The 25,230-nt window shown below is 36.5% G+C and overlaps 2 protein-coding genes across 3 annotated transcripts in view; one reads left to right on the plus strand and one right to left on the minus strand.

Annotated features, from left to right (window-relative positions):
* The window catches only part of ralgps1 (Ral GEF with PH domain and SH3 binding motif 1), a 138,828-nt gene that overhangs the window by 43,271 nt on the left and 70,327 nt on the right, over positions 1–25,230 (plus strand). The window lies entirely within an intron of this gene.
* Positions 2,444–24,444, minus strand: angptl2b (angiopoietin-like 2b). The gene is made up of 5 exons (XM_077224278.1): positions 23,554–24,444; positions 11,744–12,599; positions 5,520–5,713; positions 3,549–3,819; positions 2,444–3,467 (listed from the first exon to the last, which is right to left on the minus strand). The coding sequence occupies exons 2-5, from the start codon at positions 12,585–12,587 to the stop codon at positions 3,268–3,270; spliced, it is 1,509 nt and encodes a 502-aa protein (XP_077080393.1). The 5' UTR covers positions 12,588–12,599; positions 23,554–24,444; the 3' UTR covers positions 2,444–3,267.

Consider the following 25,230-nt stretch of genomic DNA (forward strand, 5'->3'; position numbering starts at 1 on the left):
CAGGATTGTCCAGCATGGTCCAGATCTTTCACTCAATTGCACTCTTCCATCTTATTTATCAGCAGTGTAGTCTGGATGACTAATCCAGCTGTTAGCCGAGAGCCCGATCTGATCAGAAAGGGATCGTGTGGCTTAATGTTTAGGAGGCGTTTTGGATGTCTGGCAGTCTTGTTTTACCAGATGCACTTTTTAAGATGAGGTTGTTTGATTTTGAACTGCACAACATAGACCGTACGTCATTGCCACATGCTTGAGGCCCGAGTTCATGGACACAGTTTTCCAGGTCCTCTTGTGTCATTGTTGTATGCGAATAACTAAAAGACCTTTCAGAAATAACTTCAGTCGGCTGTAACTCAAATTATCTCTTGGTCTGTAACTTGTGGGCTGGTTCATTTCTAGGGGTCTGAAATGCACAAACAGACAGTCACTGTAATTTTTAAGAAGGTAAACATGTGGATAGAGCTGACGCATGCCGTCCCAGCCGCACACGTCTTTCTCATTAACCGAATTTCCTTTACATAATCCACACTGAGTGTCTGCTTCCACTTGAATGTCGGTACAGAGTGTCGGTAAACTACATCCCACTCATCACATGGCTCTCTCAGACGTCACAGAAAAAGAAACCACTGTACCTGGTGCCGGTACCTTGTGGTTTAGTTGCAGGGAACTCCGGTAACATATTCCCATTCCTGAGCAGCAGGCAGTTGAAACCGCAGGGACGGAAAGACTGTCTGACGTGGCTGAGGTTGTGCAGGCTGTCACTTCAAATATGTCAATTTCCACTGCGATTCTCCAGTGGCCCGTTCCATTTCCCTATGGGACAAAGGAAAAAGGAAATGAAAGGGTTTGGGATTGTGTCAAACACTCTTTTCACACTTTTTGATGTATTTAAGAGAACTTGTATTATTGGTTTTAATACAAAAAAAGTTCATACCTTCAGTTTGTACCAAAAAAAATATTCTTATAGCCATAGGTTATTTATTTCGTTATATAGATTAATACATTGGAATAATGAGTAATATTATATTTAAATATTACTTCTGTGAATTTTGGCTTTGAGCTGATTGAAGTGAAACTGTTTTTTGACTGCGTAACATTTTTGTTTTCCTGTTAATTTTGTTAAAAAAGAGTCCTAAAAGAAGTTACTAGAAATATTGGATGTTATTCGAGTTCCACTTGAGCTCACATATCACTTCAGTTACAAAGAAATATGACAAGTTGATTGCTACCTCAGGTATATCCTGCTTTACATTTAGAATAGAAGTCTATTGGAAGAGTGCACTACATTACGTTAAACAAAATAATGATACGGTTTAGAGAGTGCAGCCATAACTTCCCTAACAATGGAAATGTGGAGTTTAACAACCATTAGCCTTGATGAAGCTTGAGGACAGAAAATTCTGATCCAATTTGTTTTTCAATTATTTGTACAGCCTTTTATTACTGTTTCACATTTACCGCTCTTTGGGGACTTTTTGCTGGGCGAAACCCAGTCATTTCTATACGAATCAATGCGCTTGTGAATTTTGTCTGAGGGTTAAAGTTTTCCCTATGCATATTTTGCAACAAGTTCAAGTAGGTCACACAAATTTACCATGTTGATTATTAGAAAGCTCCTTGATTTGAAAATGACTTGAAAGTAAGAGCTGTGCTTCCTACATCACTACACAATTGACACTGGATAATGGACCTTTTTTCTGTAATAGCAAAATATATGTCGATTCATTAAAATAAATGTAATTGTATCACACTACTCTGATTTAGAATGGAAAGATCTAGATCTAATGACCTTGAGATAAAAAAAAATTAAATGTGTTTTTTTCTTTTTTCATGTAGATCAAAATATTCTTATTTCTGGTTTTAAACCATAAAATACTATCACCTCGTTGACTTCCATTGTAAGTGCATTACCATAGACAGGGCAAGTTATTAAATTATTAACTGAAATTATTTTCTGTGTTATTCAACAGCAAGCCACAGAGACATCATCTCAGTGGAGCTTGTTATATATACATATACAACATTTATGATAACACTTTAGTTTAGGGTTCATTTCTCACTATTAACTAGTTGCTTATTAGCATGCATATTACTAGAATGTTGGCTGTTTATTATTACTTATAAAGTAAAGCCTTATTCTGCATGACCATTTTCTACATCCCATAATCCTTCCCAATACCTAAACTTATAAACTACCTTATTAAATATTAATATGCAGCAATTAGGAGTTTATTGAGTCTTAGTGAATAGAAAGAATTGGACCCTAAACTAAAGTGTGACTCCATTTATTATATGGTCAAAGAGCTATTTTGTTGTTTGAGTCTGTGTTGCATTTTTGAATTTAATTGTTTGTGACCTTTCCCTTTACTTTGACACATAAACTTTCTCAGTAGAGCTGCAGCTGCAGCATATTGATGTTTAATCCATTCACGGACAAAGCACGTGGCTGTACATCTTTTATTGCAACAGTATGACAATGCTAGGGGAAATGTTACACTTACAGTATATTACAAATTACACATTATTTTCAACAATATTACGTGTATATGTACATAAATGTGTTGGGTCTTCATTTGACACCAGCAGCTAATTTACACAGTAAATACAGTTTAGATTGAGAAATCGATGACTGTTTTAAGATGTTTAATTGTGCATTTATTTTACACTGCAACCTTTATATGAATTTTAAAAATGATATCCCTGAAATAAATTATGAGTCATTCATCTCATCAGGAAACCTATATTCTTTTAGCTTTGAATAAACTAGGGATGCGTAAGCAGCTATTTATCACTGGATTGGATGTCCTGTGTCTTATTTGTAACAACGAATGAGTACTAATCAGTTATTTTACATATTTAACAAAAGCAATCTAAACAACTGACAACAGATTCACAATTGCACTAAATATTTAAAGATGAACAGGTCTCATTTGATTTGATTGAACTAGAGTGGAAACGCACATCATTTTCATTATATTTTTAGATGACTTCCTAGTTACTGATAGAAAACAGGCCAAGTCATCAGACACTTCATTTTCTAATGGATGTGAATAGCACTTAATAGAGCTTCCTTTTGTAGTCTTTGATAAATTGGTGTTCCTTCTCAGTTATGTCAACCAAGACCCTGTTTGTCCTTTTGCTATCATATCTATGTATGTAGGAAGCAAAACAATTTAAAAACCACAGTCTAAACGAATTGCACTTTATAGGGTGGATGGCGACCATGGGGGTGCAATTGTCAGTTCATTCCCTGTTTTTATGTGCCTCTCAGTGGAAGGTGTTCGGGTTGGGTCGTATCATCATCACGACCTTCTTGAGGGAATAGGCGCCCCCTCTGAATTCAGCCCAGTACACGCCGTCCTGATAGCGGCTGCGGTAGTGCCCTCCCCTGTACCACACGCCGTTCAGATTTGAGTGGGCACAGGCATTATACCACCAGCCTCCTTTTTGGTAGTGTGCACAGTTGCCTGAGATAAAACATTTTATATATTAATTTATATATATATCATTATATGCTTACAGAAAAATGTTGACAATCTGACTGATACCTGTATATGCATCATGATCCCTGTCCAGAGTGGTGAACTGCTTCCCGTTGTGCCAAGTTAGGGAGTCACCGGCATTGCCATGATAACGGCCCACCTTGAGCCTGTAGAATTCTGTCTCAGGCTCAAGGCGGAAACTTGCGTACTCTGCAAACGTCTTGCGTCCAGACCAGTCCTCCAAGGTGACCAGCAGCTTGTAGTTCCCCTGGTTGGTTATCCAGTATATGTTCTCCAGACCCAGCCAGTACTCTCCATCAATGTTTCCAAAGCCTTGCTGTAACAAAACAGAGGAGGGCCTGCCATTGAGTATTAGATGGACCACGTAAAATAGTTATTTTAGTGTACATTACTTAGTCTGTATTATTTTGTCAGGTCCTTAAGGCTGAAAAATTGCCACTTGCCGTAGGGTTTGTTCTTCTCTCTCTCCTTTTTTTTCTTGTTTTACTGGTAGGGCTTTCATTTGCCAGCACATTCTTTGCATCATTAGACATCTTTCTGAGCCCATGAAGCACTTGTAATTGCGACTTTACTTGTGTTTAATACTATATCTACAGGGCTTTGAAGAACTGTTTTTATTTTTTTATGAGGATTCAGACGACTGGCTTTTGTTTTACTTGTTTTTTTCTCTGCACTTTGCTTGTTTTCGCTATGGAATAAAAAAAATGTAAAAGATAATTGTGACTTTTTATCTCACAATTCTGACTTTTTTTCTCACAATTGCGAGTTATTAAGTTAGAATTGCGGGATATAAAATCGCAATGCAAGTTATAAAGTCAGAATTGCGGGATATAAACTTAAAATTCAGAGAAAAAAACTCTTTATAATTGCTAGAAAAAAGTCTGTGGGATATTTTTATTTTTTATTCGATGGTGGAAATAAGTGTTCCATACAGATGGAACACAATAAAAAAAAACTTCTTTAAAAACCCTTCTTTAATTCTATTATTATATTATAGAAAATGTGTATAAAACGGCTTTAAAAACTGAATAAGTAAAGAACATTATGAATGATTCATTTGTATATTATTTATATGCCATACACAAAGCATATAGATCATATTAATGTTCGCATTAATTCATTTCAGTGCAGTGTGGTAGTTTCTGCTTGGCATATGTACCTCATTAAACCTCTGTAAGTGCAAGGGTCTGTATGTTCACAGCCATCCGGGTCAGCTTATGTGAAGCAGCTAAAAGTTATAGACCATGTGATGTTAAGTGACAAAGGTAAAATGTAAGCAAATTGTTACCACAGGAACATAAATGCACCTGTTTGTTGAACTTGCCACCATTGGCTAAGGAAGACACCTCTGTCTATTACAGAGATATTGTATGCTTAATTCTTATTTCCCTATTTTTTCCTTTAGTTTACCTTTGCTGTCATCTAATGCTCGTTCAAATGTAATCTTTAAAAACAATAACAATTTAATAACACTGTTAATTTGTACTCTAGCATTCAAAAGCTTGGGGTCACTCAGCAATTTATTTATTTATTTACTTTTTTTGAGGGAGAGAAATTAATACTTTTTAATTCGCAAGGATGCATTAAATTGTCATATGTATAGTGTAAAAAAGATTTGGATTTCAAACTAAATGCTGTTCTTTTGAACCTTCTAATCGTCAAAGAATCCTGAAAAAACAAGTATCATGGTTTTCACAAAACTAATAAACTGTTTTGAGCACAACATTGATAATAATACGAAAATGTTTCTTGAGCACCAAATCAGCATATTAGAATGATAATAGAAAACAGTTATTTTAAATAGTAATAATATTTACTAGTATTATCTATAATATTTACTAATATACTTTAACATTGTTTTTTTTATCAAATAAATGCACCCTTGGTGAGCATAAAGGCCAATTTCATACTGTTTCATACAGTTTTCATATTTATACTGTTATTTTAATATCAGCTATTTAGCACTTATCGGTCATAAAAGTTAATTACTGGCCAGAATTTATCTTCCTGGCTCACCTTATATGTCTCCCAGTTTCTGAAGAAGTTGACGGAGCCATCCATTCTTCTCTGGATGACCGTCCAGCCACCTGGGTCATGTCTTTGATCACACCACACCTGCATCAGCTTGTTGGTGTTTTCCGGCTTCACTAGGTGCATGCCACTGTTAGTGTGGCCGTCCTCCAGAGCCTCCAGACAATCCTTCCAGGGACCTAAGGAGGGGAAAATCATTCAGTATTTACCCCACTCAATCACTCCCAACTTATTTATTTAAACAAGATGTATACCATCATACTACAATTTTCGAAGTCTCCTGTCTGTTGCTGTCAAATCTCATACTGGGAATATGACACTGTGACAGACTGAGATATTATTTAGCTTGAAGGGAAATTCACGTGCAAAGCTGAAACAATTCCATAATCCAAGAAAGCTGATCTCAGAATCTCACTGAACACCATTCTCAGTTGTATCTACTCCCGCTAGGTCTCTTGTTCATCCATAGCACAGCTGGAAAAGCTCTTAACGTAAGAAGAGGATGGACCTTGGCTGCCATTCTGGCCTGGGAAGTTGCCTCTGCTATTCCAGCCAAACATAATGCTGGCATGGACGCCAAAGAAAGGCCCATTTGTTAAATAATGCAGTAGCAAGTAGATTAGATTGGGCATGGAGTAGTGTTTTTTATAGGGATGTGTCAAGAATGGCTCCAAGTTTTCCAATGAAAAGCAGAGTAAGAGACTATCCATAAATTAGTTGTCTTCAAAATCAAATTTTCTCTGATCTTCAGTTTAAAATGGTAAAAACTAGACTATTTGATGAATACCCTGATAATGGGGAATATATATATATATATATATATATATATATATATATATACATCTACATACATATATATATATATATATATATATATATATATATATATATATATATATATATATATATATATATATGTAGATGTATATGTGTATATATATATATACAGTGGTGTGAATAAGTTAGGCCCCCCATGCTAAAGTTGCCTAAAAAGAGGAATAAAAAATCATCTTTTGGAAATTGATCTTAATGGCTTAATTGGAAAAATGAGGAAAAATCCAACCTTTAAGGACACCAATTTTCTTTGTGTATGAATAATGTATCATAAATAAATAAATGTTCTTCCTTAAAATACAGGGTGCATAAGTCATTGCCCCCCTATGTTAAATTCCCATAGAGGCAGGCAGATTTTTATTTTTAAAGGCCAGTTATTTCATGGATCCAGGATACTATGCATCCTGATAAAGTTCCCTTGGCCTTTGGAATTAAAATATCCCCACATCATCACATACCCTTCACCATATCTAGAGATTGGCATGGTTTTATTTCAGTTAGCCTAATAGCTGGTTTGATTTGCATTGAAAGATGATCTTATGGAAAGTGCCCCATGCCAATCTCTAGATATGGTGAAGGGTGACTTTTCTGTTGGGAAAGTAGTCAAACCTAAACACAACCTGAGACTTCAACTTAAAGTTTTGCTCTCAAAGCACATTATCTCATATGTTCCATTATTATTTGTGTATTTTAACTGCTCTCCTTACTGATCTTCTGATCTTACATCTCCGTCTGAAATCGCTACTGAGGCCTTGTGGTTTACTTACAGTAGTCTGGAACATTTTAGTGTTTACTCTCATCTTGTAGCTTATAAAAAGCAGGCCTCATGCCCAACGGCTGGCCCTCATTCACAGCCACTCCATCCCCTTCATCACTCTGGGGTGCGTTTCCCAAAAGCATCGTTGGCCAACTATGATCGCAATTTCCATTGAACTCTATTTGTAACGACGGAACTTGCGACCATAGTAGGCTTTGGGAAACGCACCCCTGGTCGGTACATTTAAAAATTAGCTGGATGTGTCTTGTACCGAAACATAGGGTGTTGCTCCAGTCGGGTTTTTTAGCATTTCACTTGTAGTATTCAACATGGTTAATTTTAGTACTTACACACTTACAATTTAGATATTTCTGGTTGTATTTATGATAACAGACCTCAGACCGCTGGATTCATAGCCTCTAGTGCACATTCCACTGAGCCGGATTTTGTCTGTTTTTCTGAAATCTCTCTGGCTGGCTGATTTTCACAGCATGCCAGAGTAAGAGCCATCACACTACCTGACAAATTTAAGATAACAACACAGACGGGGCTCATTAGCCCCTTACCGTGAACAAAACTGAATCCATTCCAGTATTCCCAATCTTAGGAGGAGCATGTATTAAACCACTTGCTTTTTATTGGGTCAGTCGATTTTTTTGGAATCTCAGGAGACATGCCTCACATAGGCAAATTTAATAGACATACATTAGAGTGGAAAAATCTGAGAATGCATTGTTCCAACCTAAAAAACTCTATTGTAAATGAAAAATAAATATTTATGATTCTTAATTTTTTGTAGGTCACTGAATTGATCATGTGATCCCTTTGGACCGATGGTCCAGTGGGAATATATTTTATTTATACCGTACAATATTTATTACATTATTGTTATTAATAACATTAACAGACTGTGGTTTGGCTTATTCGTCCCAAACTAATTCTGGATTAGAGTTTTAGTTTTAAAACTGTGTTTGTGTTTGGGGCTGAATTTTTTATTTTTACCTTTATAAAAGCACCTCACTCCACATACTTTGCCTCATTATCTTGGAGCCACCAATGTCTTGCTCTCCCTTGGAGAAGTCTGCTTGTCAGCAAATTACAAACTTTCCCTTTAAGCCCCATTCTGTTTAATTGGTCGTAGAACATTTTACACCATGGAAACTTGCCACTTAATGCAAAATTAGTGCCAAGAACAAGTATTTGAAGAAAATAAAGAAATTTTCGACAAAAAACGACAAGAACAGAACAGCTAAAAGCAGGTTCAGAAGTACATGTTTTGAAGCATTTGTTTCTAATTAGAACAATGATTTTAGTGAGTAGATGAGTCACTTCTTAACTGTTTCTGTTTTACAGTGACAATATTTTGGTGTACTTGTTCAGGGGGCTTTACAGAAGTTTAGACCAAGGCAGCTGTTATATCTGGCAGACAAAGGGACACAGTTTAGATTGGTTGTGTATGAGGGAGAGATGGAAAAAGACAGTGCTGTGAAAGAACCGACTCACACATTGTAAGCAAAAACTGTCTAATGGCAGAGAAGGTAGACACAAAAAGAAAATCTGCTTTTCACTACAAAGACTCTAGCTAACATTCACAGAGATGAATGATGTGATGAACTCGGGATGAACACAAATCCATCAAGTCAAGTGAACTTTAGAGGAGATATGGTAGGAATAAGAGAGGAAGAGGAAACGGAGAGGCCTTACAGATTTTCAGTGGTGTGGGTCTTGTTAAAACAACTTGGCAAATCCATCAGCAGGCCATTTCTCTCCAGCAGGAAGACCCAGACCTGATAGAGCGCTGAGCTTTGTGTGGGATGTCTGGTTCACCCATGTCTGGTAAATCTGGAATAAATGACTTCACTCCAACAGAGTGCTGCTTCCCTCCTTGCCCTGCTCTTTCTCCTATCCTCTTATTTCCTTTCTCATCACTGCAACTTAATTGTCTGTCTTTACAACAGCATTTAGACTGTCAACCAAATCTATTTTTGTCGGATTGAGTCTTGTTGCATGTTTGTAAACGGCAAAAATTGCTTATCAAATTGGATTTTTGATTTCCAATTTGGACTACTTTCATATGTGGTTCTAAATCTCAAGGTGTCGTCACATTAGCGAAATTTGAGCATGCAAAAAAAAGTATATTTTCTATTGTCAGAAGCCATGAACCACAGATCACACAGACGTCACATTTATACCAAGCAGCTTTCTTTTCAGCTTTCCAACTTGAACCTGTTGTGAAATCTGTGTGGGGAAATATTTCACCCTCATGCTATAAAAATAAAGTCCTTAAAAAAAATCACTTAGAATCCTATTGAAATGACTGGATTTTACTCTTTAAAATTCACTAAATGATGTTAAATGTGACCCCACCATTACACCAAAATAATGCCAAAAGTTGAGTATCCTCGTAAGCACAACCTTGAGTTAAATAATGTCTTAAATATAGAGTGTAAAGAGTTGTGAGAAAATAGGATGTCAGATCCGCGTTGTGCGTCAGATCTTAAAGTGACAGCAGCCTAATAAACCTGCTGCTGTCTGTCATTAATGTTAATCAAAGAACAAACGACAAATAGAAAATCACTCACTTCTCTTAAACGAATAACTTTTGTAGCATTAATAAAAATGTATCTGTATTTAATTTATAAATCATGCAGTGAAGTCTATGACGTGTTTGATAAATGTGTTCTATATCTGTAACTACAAGTGAATATAACTATATTTCTGGATATTTCCTACCTGTTAGATAAAATATTAAAAAAATACTGTCTTTATGTTGTTTCTACATTAATTTGGAGATTAATTGTGAAATTACTACAATATAAAAAATTCATGAAAAACTTTGTTAGGAGTGATTGATTGCAATTACAGAAAAAAGTGTGATTAATTTAGTTCTTTTTTTAATCGGTTGACAGTACCAGTTTTTCTGAATCTCTTTTTTTTAAATACCCTTTCATATACATATAAGACATCTCAAGCGATTGTCAAACACAGTTTTTTGGAAGAAATGAACATAAATCAGAGGGTGAAATTGCCATACGCCTCATACCTTGCACACATATATAGTGTAAATGCAGACTCATCCTTATGCCATTTCCCAACTCAGCCACTGTAGACTTTTTCTGACAGTCTTTCCTTCTCTTTTTTGACTTCTGCCCAGAATCTGTCTTTCTATTTCCTTCCAGAGCTCTTTTTCGTACTGTAGTCTCATTGTGAAAGCTTGACTCTCATTGAGGAGAGTTTGTGTAACCTTTTGCTATTAATGCAGGCAGACCTAGCCAGGAAATTGCTCATGTCACCAGATGGAGTGGAAATGCAGCCACTGAAAGCTGCCTTTTTCATTTTCGCTGCCTTGACTAGTTTTGTCTGTAAATAGACACAATATATATGCTGGTGTTGGGGTTAATGATATAAACAAAACATTCTATCATGATATTCTTATGTTCATTGCAATCAATGAAACAAAAGTATACATTAAACTCAAGTAGTTTTTTTGGAAAAATAAACTTTTTAACTTTTCTACATTATTTCACTCAAACAAAAATTGGGCTTTTCTCTTTTTAGAGCATTAAAATCATGTATTAAAAAATTGCAATCAGTCTGAAATTAGATATATTGCATTAAATTGATCTTGGTTTTTGTTTTTGTCCTCCTACAACAATCAAAATATTCTCAACACAAAATATTTTTTTGATATTCATCATCTGACCAGATTTACTAACTGGATGTTGGCATTTCAAAGCTGAGACAACAACAGATGGTTTATTGTCACATCTCGGTGTGGGAGTCGCTATGTAGAGAGAATTTGAGATGAATGAACTTTGATAGGCAGTGCTGAATAATGAGAAATTGCCTTGTTTGAAAACCAAACAAGGATAAGAGTCATCAAATGAAAACATTGCGCTTTTCTTTCTTCTTTTTTTTTTGTCAATAACCATTAAAGTTCATTCTGACATTTTATACAGCAATTTTGCTATTAAAGCTATTTGCTAGATGATTTTTTTATTACCAAAAGTGTTTAAAAATGGTCTAAACCATGATAGTAATAAATATATACTCTGAACCTGAGATAACTTAGATGACACATCGTTCAAAGTTTGGGGCTGGTAATAAGAATTTATTTTTCCTTTTTTAGCATTTTTAGAAGAGTCTAATGCTCACCAAGGTTGCTTTTATTTGGTGAAAAATACCATAAAAATAGAAATATTGTGAAATATCATTATAATTTAAAATGACTCTTTTCTATTTTAATAATTTTTTAATCATTATATCATTATAATATTCTGATTTGATACTCAAGAAACATATATATTTATTATCAATGTTGAAAACATTTTTCCAGGATTCTTTGATTATTAGACAGTTCAAAAGAACATCATTTATTTTGAAATGGAAATATTTTGAAGTACTATACGAGTCTTTTCTGTCACTTTTTTGATCAATTTAATGCATCTTTGCTGAATAGTTACTGGCCACAAACTTTTTCAATGGTAAAGTTAAATGGAAAATGTGTTCTGTTGGAAAGTTTTGTAAAACCTATAATCTTATTTCTTCAAAATGCAAGTATTTCGTTTTTTCCTTCGAATAGTACATGCCCCACTGAAGGAATGAAGCTGCGACTCACCTGAAGGTTTGTTTGTGGTGGACGGGCTGTGAGTTCCTCCTGGCATGGTGGGAGGAGGGGCGGGTGGCACTTTGAGGTTCTGATCGCTCTGGATCTCGTTGGTGATCTGGTGGTTGCGGTTAAACGTAGGCTTATTGAGGGGTGGCGAGGGTCTGGGTTGAGGTTGTGGTTGGGGCTGAGGCTGGGCTGGTACCCTGGGGACCGCAACCGGTGGTCCCCTCTGACACTGTGCCTCGAGAAGGGCAATGAGCGCCGACTGGTTATTGGCCAGTGAGGCGAGGTGCTGATACTTATGCTCCAGATCTTTATAGCGGTTTGTAAGCTGCAGCATCTCGGAGGTCTGGTTGAGAATCTTGTTCTCCAGTTGCGACAACTCCAGCGCGTTGTCCCTCTTACGGATGATCTCATGCAGCAGCTGCATGTATAACTGCGTCACTCTGGAATTCATGTTACGGGATTCCTTGCGCAGAAGCTTCACCTCGTTGACGATGCCGCCGTCGACTTCTACAAGCTGCTGCAGAGTTTCGATTTGTCTCTTCTGCTTGTGCAGCTCAGAGTTGAGAAGTTCCAGCTCCTGCTTATTGACACGGTTCTCCAGCATGGCCTCAGGCTCCTTGGAGTTCACACAGATGGCTCCTGTAACCTTCTGCTGGGGTACGATGAAGGTGTAGGAGCACTTGTCCTGTGGAGGAGGCTCGGGGGCCCGTCGTGTGCGAGAGGTCGATAGGAATTCAACCTCTGGACCTTCATCACTGCTGTCAAACTCCTGAGTGCTGCAATCCATTTCAGGAAACTGTCTACTCGCCAGGAGCAACACCAGCCATACTAGCACAGGAACATCCATGACCACACACACCTGTGAAATACATCAGTGGAGAAGGAAGAATGACGTTCACTTTTTAATTTAATTAAAAATAATATTTGTTTAGAACCTTAAGTTGTTTGCCATCATCTTTTTTTATTGATTCTTAGAAAAAATGTCAACAAAACTGCTTATTATTATTTATTTATTTATTCATTTTTAAAAACCCATATGCAGAAACATGCAGTTAAACCGAAAAACATAAAATTGTGTCATAGAAAGAACCCCTGCAGACCCCCATGACTGTGTCAAGGCTCTTAAAATCAGATAATTTGACCTTTTAATGACAAGATTAGTTCAGGTTGTAATATCATGTGGTGCAACGTAATATATATGAATTAATAAGTCATGATATTTGGACTAACAAAATATATTTTACCTTTACTTTTACCATTGTTTAGCAAATTTCCGTGAGCGAAATCCAGTCATTTCAAAAGGAATCCACACGATCAGGAATTTCACTTACGGATGAAAGATTTGTCAATGCATGTTTTTCAACAATTTCTTGTGGATTCACCACTTTGACCAACATAAAGCTGCTTGTTTAGACTTTAGTGTGAGTTGTGCTTCGTACATCACTACACTATTGACAATTTTTAGTGGACATTCTTGTTTTTCATTGACCCTCAGGTCAAGCTTTCACCTCACAACAATTCAAATTGCCTTTGTGCATATAATTCCTTAAGTCATTGCCGGAACAATTGGGACAGTAATCCTTTAAATCTTTTTTTTAATACCACAACCCTAAGGGTATAAGGATATATTTTTCCATCCTAGAGGCGTATGGGAGGTATGAGGCTAATTTCCTCCTCTATCTGTCTGGACAGGCCTAGCTTAACTGAGCTAACACAACACCAACTGATCTAGACAGAAGATCTGACACCTCACTCAACCTCAGTCATGCTAGTGAGCTCACTACTACAGAGTCAGTGGGCTGCCCCTGTTTCTAAGCTAGTCATGGAAGCTCTTAAACTTTGGGGACAGATCAGGTTTCCCTGGGAGAAATGGTCTGGCAAGCCACCATGTTTCTCCAGCACTGATGGAGTGTGGCTGACCCTCACAGCAGGGGAATAATGAGGCTCTGCAGCCCCATATTCTGTAAGTTCTTGGCTTCGCTGGAGCTACTGGACTTGAATCTCACTCAAACACTCTCTTTGCATCCTCTCTCTCATAGTGGTGCTGGCAAGCTTGATTGATTCTAGTGAATCAGTTCATCCTAAACGTTTCTCTCTCGTGTTGCATTGGAATGTCTGATGATTCATCGTTGCGAAACAATTTATTCAAGTTCATGTAAATGAAGAGATCCCCAAAAAATTATAGTTGTATTAATTAGTTTTTGGTTTTAGTTTTTTTTTTTTTATTTGTTCAAAATCGTAGCATCAGGATTAATTCAGCATCAGCATTAATTAGCTTTTAGTGCAATGGCTTGTTAGCAGTGTTTATTTTAGTATTATTTAATTAGAGTATTTTATAATATTATTATTATTATTATTATTATTATATAATTATTATATTATTAATATAATATACGGTAATCACTAAAATAGAATAAATAGTATTTATTAATATTTTGAATTAGCTTTTATTTTTGTGTTTTTAGTTTTCATTTTAATTTTAGCTTTAGTTTTAGTGATTTTATGTGGTTTTGCCTTTTTGTTTTTATTTTAAATTTTTCTTTTAAGCTTTATTTCAGGTTTAGTTTTTGTAATGTTGACATTAAAACGTATTTGAATTCAGTTAGCTGCCGAGGCAATATTTCAGATTTATTTTAATTAATGAAAACAACTCCTAATAGTTTTAGTTACAATTACACGTGTGGTCAAAACTGGCCTCATGACAACAATGCAAAATCAAATATCCTGTTGAACAATGAAGCTGCCTCAATTGCAGGGTGACACAGAGAGTTTAATGCTGCTGAATGGATTGTTTGGTCAGCTTGGGTGTCCTGGCAGGAGTCTCCTCTGATCTGGTAAGCTGCCATATGAATGAGTTCTTGATGACGGCACTTGGTTATCTGAACCTTGCCATAGGCTTAAACGTCACTGAGGGAGAATGGAAAATGTGATGTAGTTCTAGTTCATACAAGCAATGGGATTTTACTCTGATTAAGAATGTATTACACATAATGCATTGTGCAAGGCGTGCATAAACCTTGTCTAACAAAGCTTACAAGAAAATTTATATTGCATTAGGGCCGGTTCATGCTGTGCGGGTTTTTGAGTTCCACTGCTCTGCTTTTTAATTGTTTTCTGTGTAAATATACTCTACATGGGCATATTTGACCGCTACTTTTCAGCGTCTTACAAATTAGAAACATAGAACAACGAAGTGTCAAGTTTTCAAGATATTCAACTTTTTTAAAACGCATCACAAGACCCTGGGCTATTTTTTTCATTCTGTTGCATCTCTGCAAATGTAACATATTGATGGACCTATTTGACCTTTGATGCAAAAGAATCTGTTCTTTTGCACTTGCAATATTAAATGCAAGAACATTTGGGTGTGAATGGCACTTTAAAACGTAAAACCTGCATTGCTTGATCTGTTTGTTTGAGTGATAACATATTTTGCTATGATAGATTTGAAGACAAAGCAAATTTGACACCTGCTTCCAATGGATGACTGTCATTTGAATTCAGTCTCCAAGAAGGTATGACGTGATTTATTAGTCTGATTTATTTATTCACAATGAAAATACCAGTTATATAAAGACCACTATAGAAGCGCTGTAATAACACAACACATGGCCTTTTATATTAATGAAATGAAGCCACTTTGTGTTGTTTACCTCAAGTTTCAAAGAGAGCAAGCATATTGTTGGGAAAGCAGCCCTGGGGTGTGGAAGGAGAGATGCCTGTAAAGGCTTTGGAAAATACGTCTCCTAAGAAAATATAACTAGAGCGCTTCATCTTTGGGAACTTTAATTGAAAGCTGCTGGTGGATTGAGTTGTGGATTGCCGCTGTTCAACACCTTTCTGACCCACTGCGAGCAGGTTCTCTGATCTCCAAACACATACACAGATTCACTACTCTTGCATTGTTTCTGACAAATGCAGGCAAGTAATAAGTAATTCAGCTTCTTGCATCATATTGAATAATGTTTAAAACTGAATGTTAGAATGACATTTCTTTATACAACAGTTTCATTGATAACATTGAGTACCTTACTTTTGAGACAATTTCTTCTAATTAATCATTGTATCTCCGAGCAACACACAATACTGGTATTTTGTAACCTAATATGTCAGTGTTTTTGAACGAATCAGTTGAGTTGAAAGATTCAATGACTTCATATAAACTATCACTTGTTTCATGAATTAATTGAATTAGTTTTTTTTTTAATAAATCATTTAAGTGAATGATTTAGTGACTCGCTCATAAAGACTGTCTCTTGTTTCATTCATGAATGAATCAGTGGGTATGAATGAATGATTCGAGTAAATGATTCCAAGACACACAAATCATTTTTTCATTCCTGAATTTACTTTTTTTTTAAATTAATCGTTTAAGTGAATGATTCAATGACTCACTCGAAGGCAGTTATTTTGTTCCTGAATGAAACGTTTTTTGAATTAATCGACTGAGTGAATGATTCATTGACTTGATTATAAAGACTGTCACTTGTTTTGTTCACGAATGGATAAATGTGTTTTAATTAATCAGTTGAATGATTTAGTGACTCACTCATAAAGACAGTCACTTGTCACCACCTACTGACTTAACAGTGAAACCTTCAGAAAGATTCGCTTAAGGCAAGACACCACAGGTGAACTGGGTAAAAAAAATTAACTTACAGATATTACCATGAAACTTTACCAGTTGATTACTCACATGAATAGGAGAAAAAAATGTATTGCAAGTTTTCTGCAATTTTATGTTTAAATATGCTAATCAGTCTGTATCTAATTAAATATGCACTAATTTGCATATATTTTGAAGTGAGAATCTGACCATTGAAAACAAGGTTCAAAATTATTTTTTCATTTTGTTGATATATTCAATGAAAAGACATTACCAGACGGGATTATGAATATCTCCTTTTGTTACACTGTAAATCAGAAAATTCTATCAATAGCCTTAAAAAATAGATTTCCGCTCTATTTTTAGGCATAAAATGTAATATAAATTAGGCCAAGAATGATATATCAACAAATCCCTCTGGATAAACCTTCACAATATAGTTATGAATACGACTTTATTCAAAATATGAATACAGTTATATTAATTCAATTAATATAATTCAAAAACTAATTTTGAGAAAACGGCCTTTAAAGATTTTATGGCAAAAATCCACTAATTTCTATTGAAAGCCATGAATTATAGTCAAGATATGCTTTAGGTCCAAGTAAAATCCATGTATCACACTGTTTAACATCCAAAACTCATTATTGCTTCATCCATCACTGATCATAACATCAAAACAACATATCAACAACGTCCATCACATATGTAACAATATGTACCAGAATATGTATCTGCCTGAGGGACTCACAACCACTTTAGGATCCCACAATTACAGATTTGTTTAGTATTTTATAGTAATTATATTATACAAAAACTGAAATTTGTTGTGTAATGTAATGGTTTTATATAAATAGTGTGTAAAGTATTGTATATATGTGATGCATGTATATAATGTCAGAGCGCGTCACGTGACGATTCTGAACGAATCACGTTGTCAGAAATTGGCATCAGCCAATGAGATTGCGCATATCCAGTTAAATCGCCCGTTTTACTTTCATGATTGGTTGCTGATAAACAGGAAATTACCATATTTGGATCCTAAAGCATTGCAAAGGAGAGAGAGAGCTTTCTAACGGTATATGTGATGACAGGGTGCAGACAGCAATCGCGGAGCATCGGGATCATTTAGAGTGCCAACTTTTGATGAATTTAAGCGAAATCTACACACGCAAACAGACAAAGTGTAGTAAAATAAAGACCTAAATGTGTATGTTGGACTTTTTTTCGGCATAAGTCTGAAAGAAGGCATGTTATTGAAGAAAAATAGCCCAAAATCTCAGAAGTGACCAGTGAAAAAAAAAAAACGATGTTTTTGCCTGCCGTGTCTCGCCTTAAACTGATAAAGAGTCACTAATAAAGGTTTCTAACGCACACTAACGCTGTGTCTACACTGGACATTTGTCACATCCAAACAACAGCTTGTGGCTGTCTACACTGGACGAGAAAAAGCCAGAAGTAGAGCGAGGCCTTGAAGTACGTCAGAAATGGAACAGAGCATCAGTTTACTGAAAAGAATTTGTTGTGTTGCCGCCTCTAGTGTAGACCGCATCACTGAATATAAAGGTTCTATTTGCTTGTGTCGCATTGTGTCGAGCCCCTCGCGTCTGGTGTGGTCTAGACACGGTATAACAGTCCGTCTCAAACACAGACAAGTAGTTTGGAGAGAACTGTTGTATAATAGAGCAGTTTCAAAACCGATAATTATCAATGACCTGGATCAGAAAAATATATTAGCATCTTATACTTTATAGATCTCTTTTTCTTCAAAAGCTTGTCCAACATATCTTGTCAGCCTGTTATCATCATGGCACGAAACATACAAAGCTGACAGCAGAGTTTTTTGGGGAATTATCTGGAGAAAAGGGAATTGCAGTGCTCATTAGTTTTGTTTTATAACGTATTCTGGGAGGACAGCCAGAGGGGAGTCAATTCAGTGTTAACATTAGGGAGATTTTAGAAATAATAGCACTAATGGATGGATTTTAACTGAATGAAACATTTTACCGCTAGTATTAACTTTTCTGCTTGTTAAGCTGTCTCTGTGTTGTGGAGGATAGAGGATTGATGCAACACAATTCAGGTCGTTTATTTTATTGTGGCTGTTTATACAAAGAAACCAAAATAACAGACCTTTGCTGATGAAGTCAGCAAATGCACTGGAAACCTGCAATCTGTCTGTCCACATCATGACTTCACCACTGGACAGCGCAGAAAAAGTCATCTTATTGTCAGCTCGCGTTGCAGTTCTTGTTGTCTCTCTCTATTTATCCCTGTCTTTCTCCCAGCTTTGACGGGTTCCCTTCATGTTCTTACTGTTTAAACTGCATACAAACATGAGAGATGATCTGAGAGCTGTTAACGTAGTATCTGTCTTATTTCTCCAGCCAAATTATTTTCGTATTTCTGGCCACTGATATTAAGTTATATAATCCTCTCAGAAAAAAGAAAAAAAAGATGTAAGACATACAGTACTGTAAACTTCCTACTGTTTTCGGTCTCATGGAAAACATGTCATTCTTATGTCCCCATTCAGCTGTCTGGACACGTTTGATTAAGACTCTTGTCTCGTGCTCCTCACAAACTGTTTTTGTCTCCAATCTTACTGACAGATTGATTGTCGGAAATTTTAAAAGCTGTTGACTGACAAGAAGGATCTACAGAGACGCCTATTGGAAAATACATCTTAAGCCTGGTAGCTGTGTTTTGAAACATGGTAGCTGTCTAAACTCATCATTAGCTAGTCCAAGCAGGTCATTAATGTTCCAAAAACAATCCTTACCTCCTAAACTGACTGACTGCTATGACCAGCTGTTAGCTGGTGGTCTGTTGCTTATTCCAGATGGTATTCCAGATCTAAAGTTGGATTTTCTATCAAATTGGATTCGGTTTCTTTTGATTTTAATATTCTGGCATAATCAATTCTGATTGGTCAGTCGTTGGATTCAGTATCGGATATTTCCTAATATCCATCTAAAGATTATCTCTTATTTCACACAAACGGCGGAAGTTGTGTTTGTGTCTCAGGTATTGACTGTAGTGAAAATGGCCTCAGAGGACTTAAGTATTAATAGTATTATACTATTGTTGATGTGTTCATCTTGTTGCTTGGCCGGTTGTTTTGTATTTTATAGTGGACCTTTTTTTCTTAGCAGAATCTTGTAGTCTTTTACTTATTCTTTAAAAGAGGTCAGTAAGGTTTTATTAAACAAATTAATACTTTTATTCAGCAAGGATGCATTAAATTGATCAAGAGTGACAATACATGTTTAACTTTCTATTAATCAAAAAGTCCTGAAATAAATGAATCAGGGTTTTCACAAAATATATTAAGCGGCACAACTGATTTCAACATTGATTGTAATCAGAAATGTTTCTTGAGTGTCAAATCAGCATATTAGAACGATTTCTAAGGGAAATTGTGACACTGAAGACTGAAGTAATGGCTATTGAAAATTCAGTTTTGACATCACAAAAATAAATGACTTTTTAAAATATATATTTAATATTGTGATAATTCCACAATATCACTATTTTTCCATTAAAATGAATGCAGCCTTGGTAAGCATAAGAGACTTCTTTTTTAAAAAAAAAACATTTTATAAAATGTTGTCGGCCCCAAACTTTTGAACTTTAGTGAATCTCTCTCTCTAGTGAAAAAGAAAAGAAAACAGTTTCCTAAAAGGAAAAAATAATGATGGTTTCCACTAGAGAGTGTATTTCATGAGAGGCTAAGGAACCCCCTTGTGCCGCTGTAACAAACCAATAATTATAGGTTGGACTTGCGACTTGTTGGATACACTGACAGAGTGTCGGACAGCGGGGCATTACAACAGGCAACGTCTCGTGTGAGTTAATGCTGCGGGCGGTATGTGGTTTCACTGTGGTGTGTGAGCATGTGCCTATGTTTCTGTGCTTGTGTGTGTGTCTAGGATGGGGGATGCCTGTGGTTTCTCTGAGTGGAACATAATATGTTTAAGAGTGTGTGATAAAGAAATTCAATGGAGACCCCAAGTCTAAGAGCTAGGACTCCCCAACCAGCATAATGAGACAGTGGAAATGCTTTCCTCTGTGGTGCAATGTCTGTGTGAGCAGCAGGGCGAGAGAAAGCACATCTGCCTCATCCAGAGAGCTGTCATTACTCCCTTAGAGTCTGTCCTTCTGACATGCACCTTGAGAAGTGTCCCGACAGGCCAAAGTGAAGTTTACCTCGTCCAGTGTTCCATTACAGATGTGGCATGACTTACAAGCTACAGCATGTCTGAACTGCTATTGAACTATTCCACATATGCCTTATAAAAGATAAAGAAACACCTTTTAAAAGAGAAAGAACAATAACTGATAGAAACAAGTTCTGCCTTGTTGTGCACCAATAACAAAATACTATTTAATTTTTGAATTTGAATTTGAATTGAAACTAAGGTACATGATGCAGATTTGTTCTTCATAATTTAATTTTAATTTTAAATTTAATTCAATTTATTTTTAAAATACATTTTACATTTCCTTATTTAGAATTGAACACTAAAAAATGTCACTATTTTGTTTTGTTTTGTTATGAAAAATTCATTTTGACAGTGGTGAACTATATATGATGAGTTAAGGAAAAATGTATTCTATATCAAGAAATAAAAAGGAATACTTAGTCAAACTTATACTTAAAATAATAATTTGTTAAATAATTAATATATTACTTAGTGCTTAAAATGATTAACTATCGATGGTAATTAATCAACTAATTAACTGTTAACTGAAATTGCCCAGTTATGGCCAAGTCAAACTCATGAATTGAAAAGGACTGATCATAACCAATAATGTTAGTGCAGTGTGTGCAATATTACTCTTGTTAGGTCTGACTTTCTGTGGCACAATAGCAATGTTTGAGTCATTGATTAGGGAGTAAGGGGACACAACTGCTTGATGTCTCCTTTCAGTCTTTCCCTATCGCTCCATCATCCCCTTGTTCTCTCGCCTGCCCTTCTCATTTCAACCTTAGCGTGGCATTCCTTGAATTCCGCCCCTCCTCATTAGAGTGAGCCACACACACACACACACACACACACACACACACACACACACACACACACACACACACACACACACACACACACACACACACACACACACACACACACAGGCTGGTGAAGACTGATGAAGTCCTCACCTCACACTTGTGCCTGTGTGCCTCTCACAAATTAGCTCTGACTGTGAAGTTATTTCTATGTAGGTTAGCAGAGCACACAGACTAATGAGACTAAACACAGGCCTTTTGCACATTTAACAATGGACCTTTTTTGTGTCATTAGTGTACATTTTCTACAGTGTCATGCTCTGTGACATTCACCCAAAGTCATTGTGTAGTAGAACACAAAATGTGATGTTGATTCTGAAGTTTAGCAGAATGTTGAAGTTTCCCTTTCCCACACAATAAGTAATTGATGACTGAAATTGTCAAGCTACCATAAAAGTACCATAGAAATTAAAGCTGAGCAGCAAACTGAATTTGAGTTGTAATTAACAAATTAACATTTGAAATTCTATTTCAGTAATAATTTATTTGAAATAGAAAACATATGTAACATTATAAATGTCTGATTAGTTTAATGCATCCTTGCTGAATAAATGTATTTTTTTAAACTTACTGACTCCAAACTTTTGAATAATACTCTATATTATTAATGTATTTGGCAGCATTTAATACAAGCAATTTACAACTTTAAAACACGCATTTAAACAATTTAGGGATGTAAAAATATTCACGAATCCTTTTAGGTTCATAGAATATTAAATTAGTGGAATTAAATTTATTTTATTGTATTAAATCGGTGAGATTATATTACAAATATATGAATAGTACAAATAAAATATAAATAAAAATGTTTGCATATGTAAAGACTTATACCATATTATACCCTTCAGCATATTTTCAATAGTTCTCACATGTATTAATAGTACTAAAATGATATACGAATACCTGCAAAGATATTAATGAGATCAGGTTGCTAAACCAGGAGTTTCCAAGCTTTACAGTCCCAGGGTCCCTGCACGCAGACAGACCCCAAGTATGAAAAATCTAGATAGATTTTGGTAAGACTTTTAATAACTTTGATTTAAAACCTTTTCATTAATGTGTTCACAATATAAGCAAAATCTACTTGTTACCCTTTCTGCGAACCCCCTGGAGTACCTTCAGGGACCCCTAGCTGAAAACCCTGGGTCTAGACCATTGTATAAACAGTCCTGAGTGCTTTGAATACAATTGCAATTATGAGCTTTGTGTATTTTGTTGCCATGGCATGCCCGTCCATAAAGAGAGTACTAGAGATACTCTGATTTTGAAATCTCGTAAGCTCTCTCTTATTCAAACAGAACCATGACTGAACAAAGCCTGATTGAGAAGTCTGCCTCCGTTCTGATCCCTACAGATGGAAAAAAGCTTCCTGGGGAATAAAACAAAGAGACACATCCACAGTCAACTCTCCTGCATCCTGTCCCCTCCAAACATGTTGGGATGTGTAGCTTACTCTACCTCCCTCCATCCCTACCTTGTATCCCTCTTATTTTCCTTTCTCTAATTCCAAAACTTATAATTAATTCATAAAACTGAAACATATATAGTGTGCATTTCTTGTCATGCTGTTTTAAATCACTTTAGTAATTCCTTTTCTGCATTCACACCTCAGTGTATTCATAGACTTGTCTAGACTGTCTTTCAACACGTGGGAAACAACTCTTTTTGATCTGAATGCTCACAGACGTCATTATTGACGCAGCCGCTTTGTTGTCTTAAATTGCGTCCGGGGTCCCTTGCTGGTAACAGCCATTGTGTGTTTATGACAAATGAACCGCTAAAACGCACCATCCCTGAATTTCTCACTTCTATTGTCCTCAACGACCCCATAGAACTTTCTTTCAGCCCGTCAAAGATTAACCCTCCACTTAAACCATCAGAAAGAGATGTCGCCCAGGGCGACAGACCTTATCCATACATCCCATGATAGGATCGGAGTGGGAGGGTGAAGCTTAAAAACGATTACCAAAGCACATAGAACTCAGTGTGTTACAAAAAGTTGACGCAAGCTCTCAGCCAAACATAAACAGGTGTTTAAAAGTTCATTCCAAGATTAGCACAAACATTGTAGTGAGCCGGATGCAATTACACATGTTTAGAGAGCAAGCGGAGCCTCTGGGCTCACCTTAACCTTACCAGTTGATTCCAGTCTATTGCACAGCACCTTCTTGAAATCCGTCAGTGTCCAGGAGAAACCGTGCAAAGTTCCTCTGTGGAAATAGTCATCACAACTTGTGGAGATATCTCTGTGGGGTTTTCCTCTCTCTTCTCCCACTCACTCTCTCTCTCTCTCTCTCTCTCTCTCTCTCTCTCTCTCTCTCTCTCTCTCTGTCTGTCGTAATCTCCCACTGTCTCTCTTTGTTAGTACGTCCTTGGTGTCAGTGGAAAGGTCTTCAGTTTTAAAGCCCACAATTAAACACCTCTGTTTGTGTGGCGACGCAGATCCTGCGAATCCTTGCTCAAGAACTCTGACAAGAACCTCTTCAAGAACTCTTCTCAAAGAGTAGTGGTAAAAACATATTAAACAAAGCGAAAAATTCTGACTTTTAAGATAGCAAGTCTTTGAATTTTACTCTAAAAATGATCACAGTTTAAAAATTCTCAAGTGTTTTAAGGAGCTTGAGAGAAGTGGGTTTTGAAGACCTCAGAAGATCAGCAGATATCTCTGTTAAGTGCTGTAGATGTAGGTTCCCCAGTGAATCTGGTGTTGGAAAGCAAGGAAAGTCCACCAGCATGTTCTGCTCAGCCCTCAGGAGGAGTTTGTGTGTTCCCTGTCAGTCTTACTGGACTAAGTCCATCACCTCTGTTGCACTAACATCTCTCTCTCTCTTTCTCTATCTCTCTCTCTCTCTCTCTCTCTCTCTCTCTCTCTCTCTCTCTCTCTCTCTCTCTCTCTCTCTCTCTCTCTCTCTCTCTCTCTCTGTCCCTCTCTCTCTCTGTCCCTCTCTCTCTCTCTCTCTCTCTCCCTCTCCCTCTCCCTCTCTGTCCCTCTCTCTCTCTCTGTCCCTCTCTTCATTTCCAACAGGCAGTGGATTTGGGGTTGGTCCACCCCCTCTCCACTTCTCTCCTCCCCTTGGCACAAAGGGATCTGAAAGCATGAGCTTCTAATCCCTCACCCAAATTCACAACCCCTGCTATTCACTTCTCCCTGTCTGTCTATTTCCGGACGGTTGACTACCAGCTGCAACTGTTGTCTGGAGTTCAGTGATGTCACATTGATCAGGTCCTAATTGGGCATGGATATAGGTTATGATCTATGCTAGAAAAATCTAAAATATAATATAATAATAATAAAGAAATGTATGTGTGCATATATATATATATATATATATATATATATATATATATATATATATATGGCTGAATTTCGCAAGTCATTCTACACTCAAGGTTAATTTAGCATTTTCCTGCATTTATAAGCATTTCTCCACACTTTATATGGACTATAATGAAACCTCTTGCATACTGTGGTGGTCCCCTTACCATTCTTAATTTCCCCCAACAGGAAGTCAGTTTGGGGGTATTTACAAGCTGCCTGATGTGGGATGTTTCTCTATGGAACATTCACACTCCATAAGACTCACAAGGTGTTCTCAGAGCAGATGTTGAACAGAGACTGTGCTTCATGTAAGGTCAAAGCTCACCTGGTTTTTACTTCATCAGTAGAAACAGCTGAGACTTTTGAGGAGTTGTAAGACTCATTGACTGACTGTGTGTCCCATTTTATTCTGTCTCCGATCAATCAAGATCCATTACCTTTAGACTGTGAACAGACTTTTCTGCTCTTATCTGTAAGGTTTCATGAGGGGAAAT

The sequence above is a fragment of the Siphateles boraxobius genome, unplaced genomic scaffold (genome assembly GCF_051911475.1).
Source record: "Siphateles boraxobius isolate OS27281-9 unplaced genomic scaffold, OSU_SipBor_1 9, whole genome shotgun sequence".
NCBI lineage: Eukaryota > Metazoa > Chordata > Actinopteri > Cypriniformes > Leuciscidae > Siphateles > Siphateles boraxobius.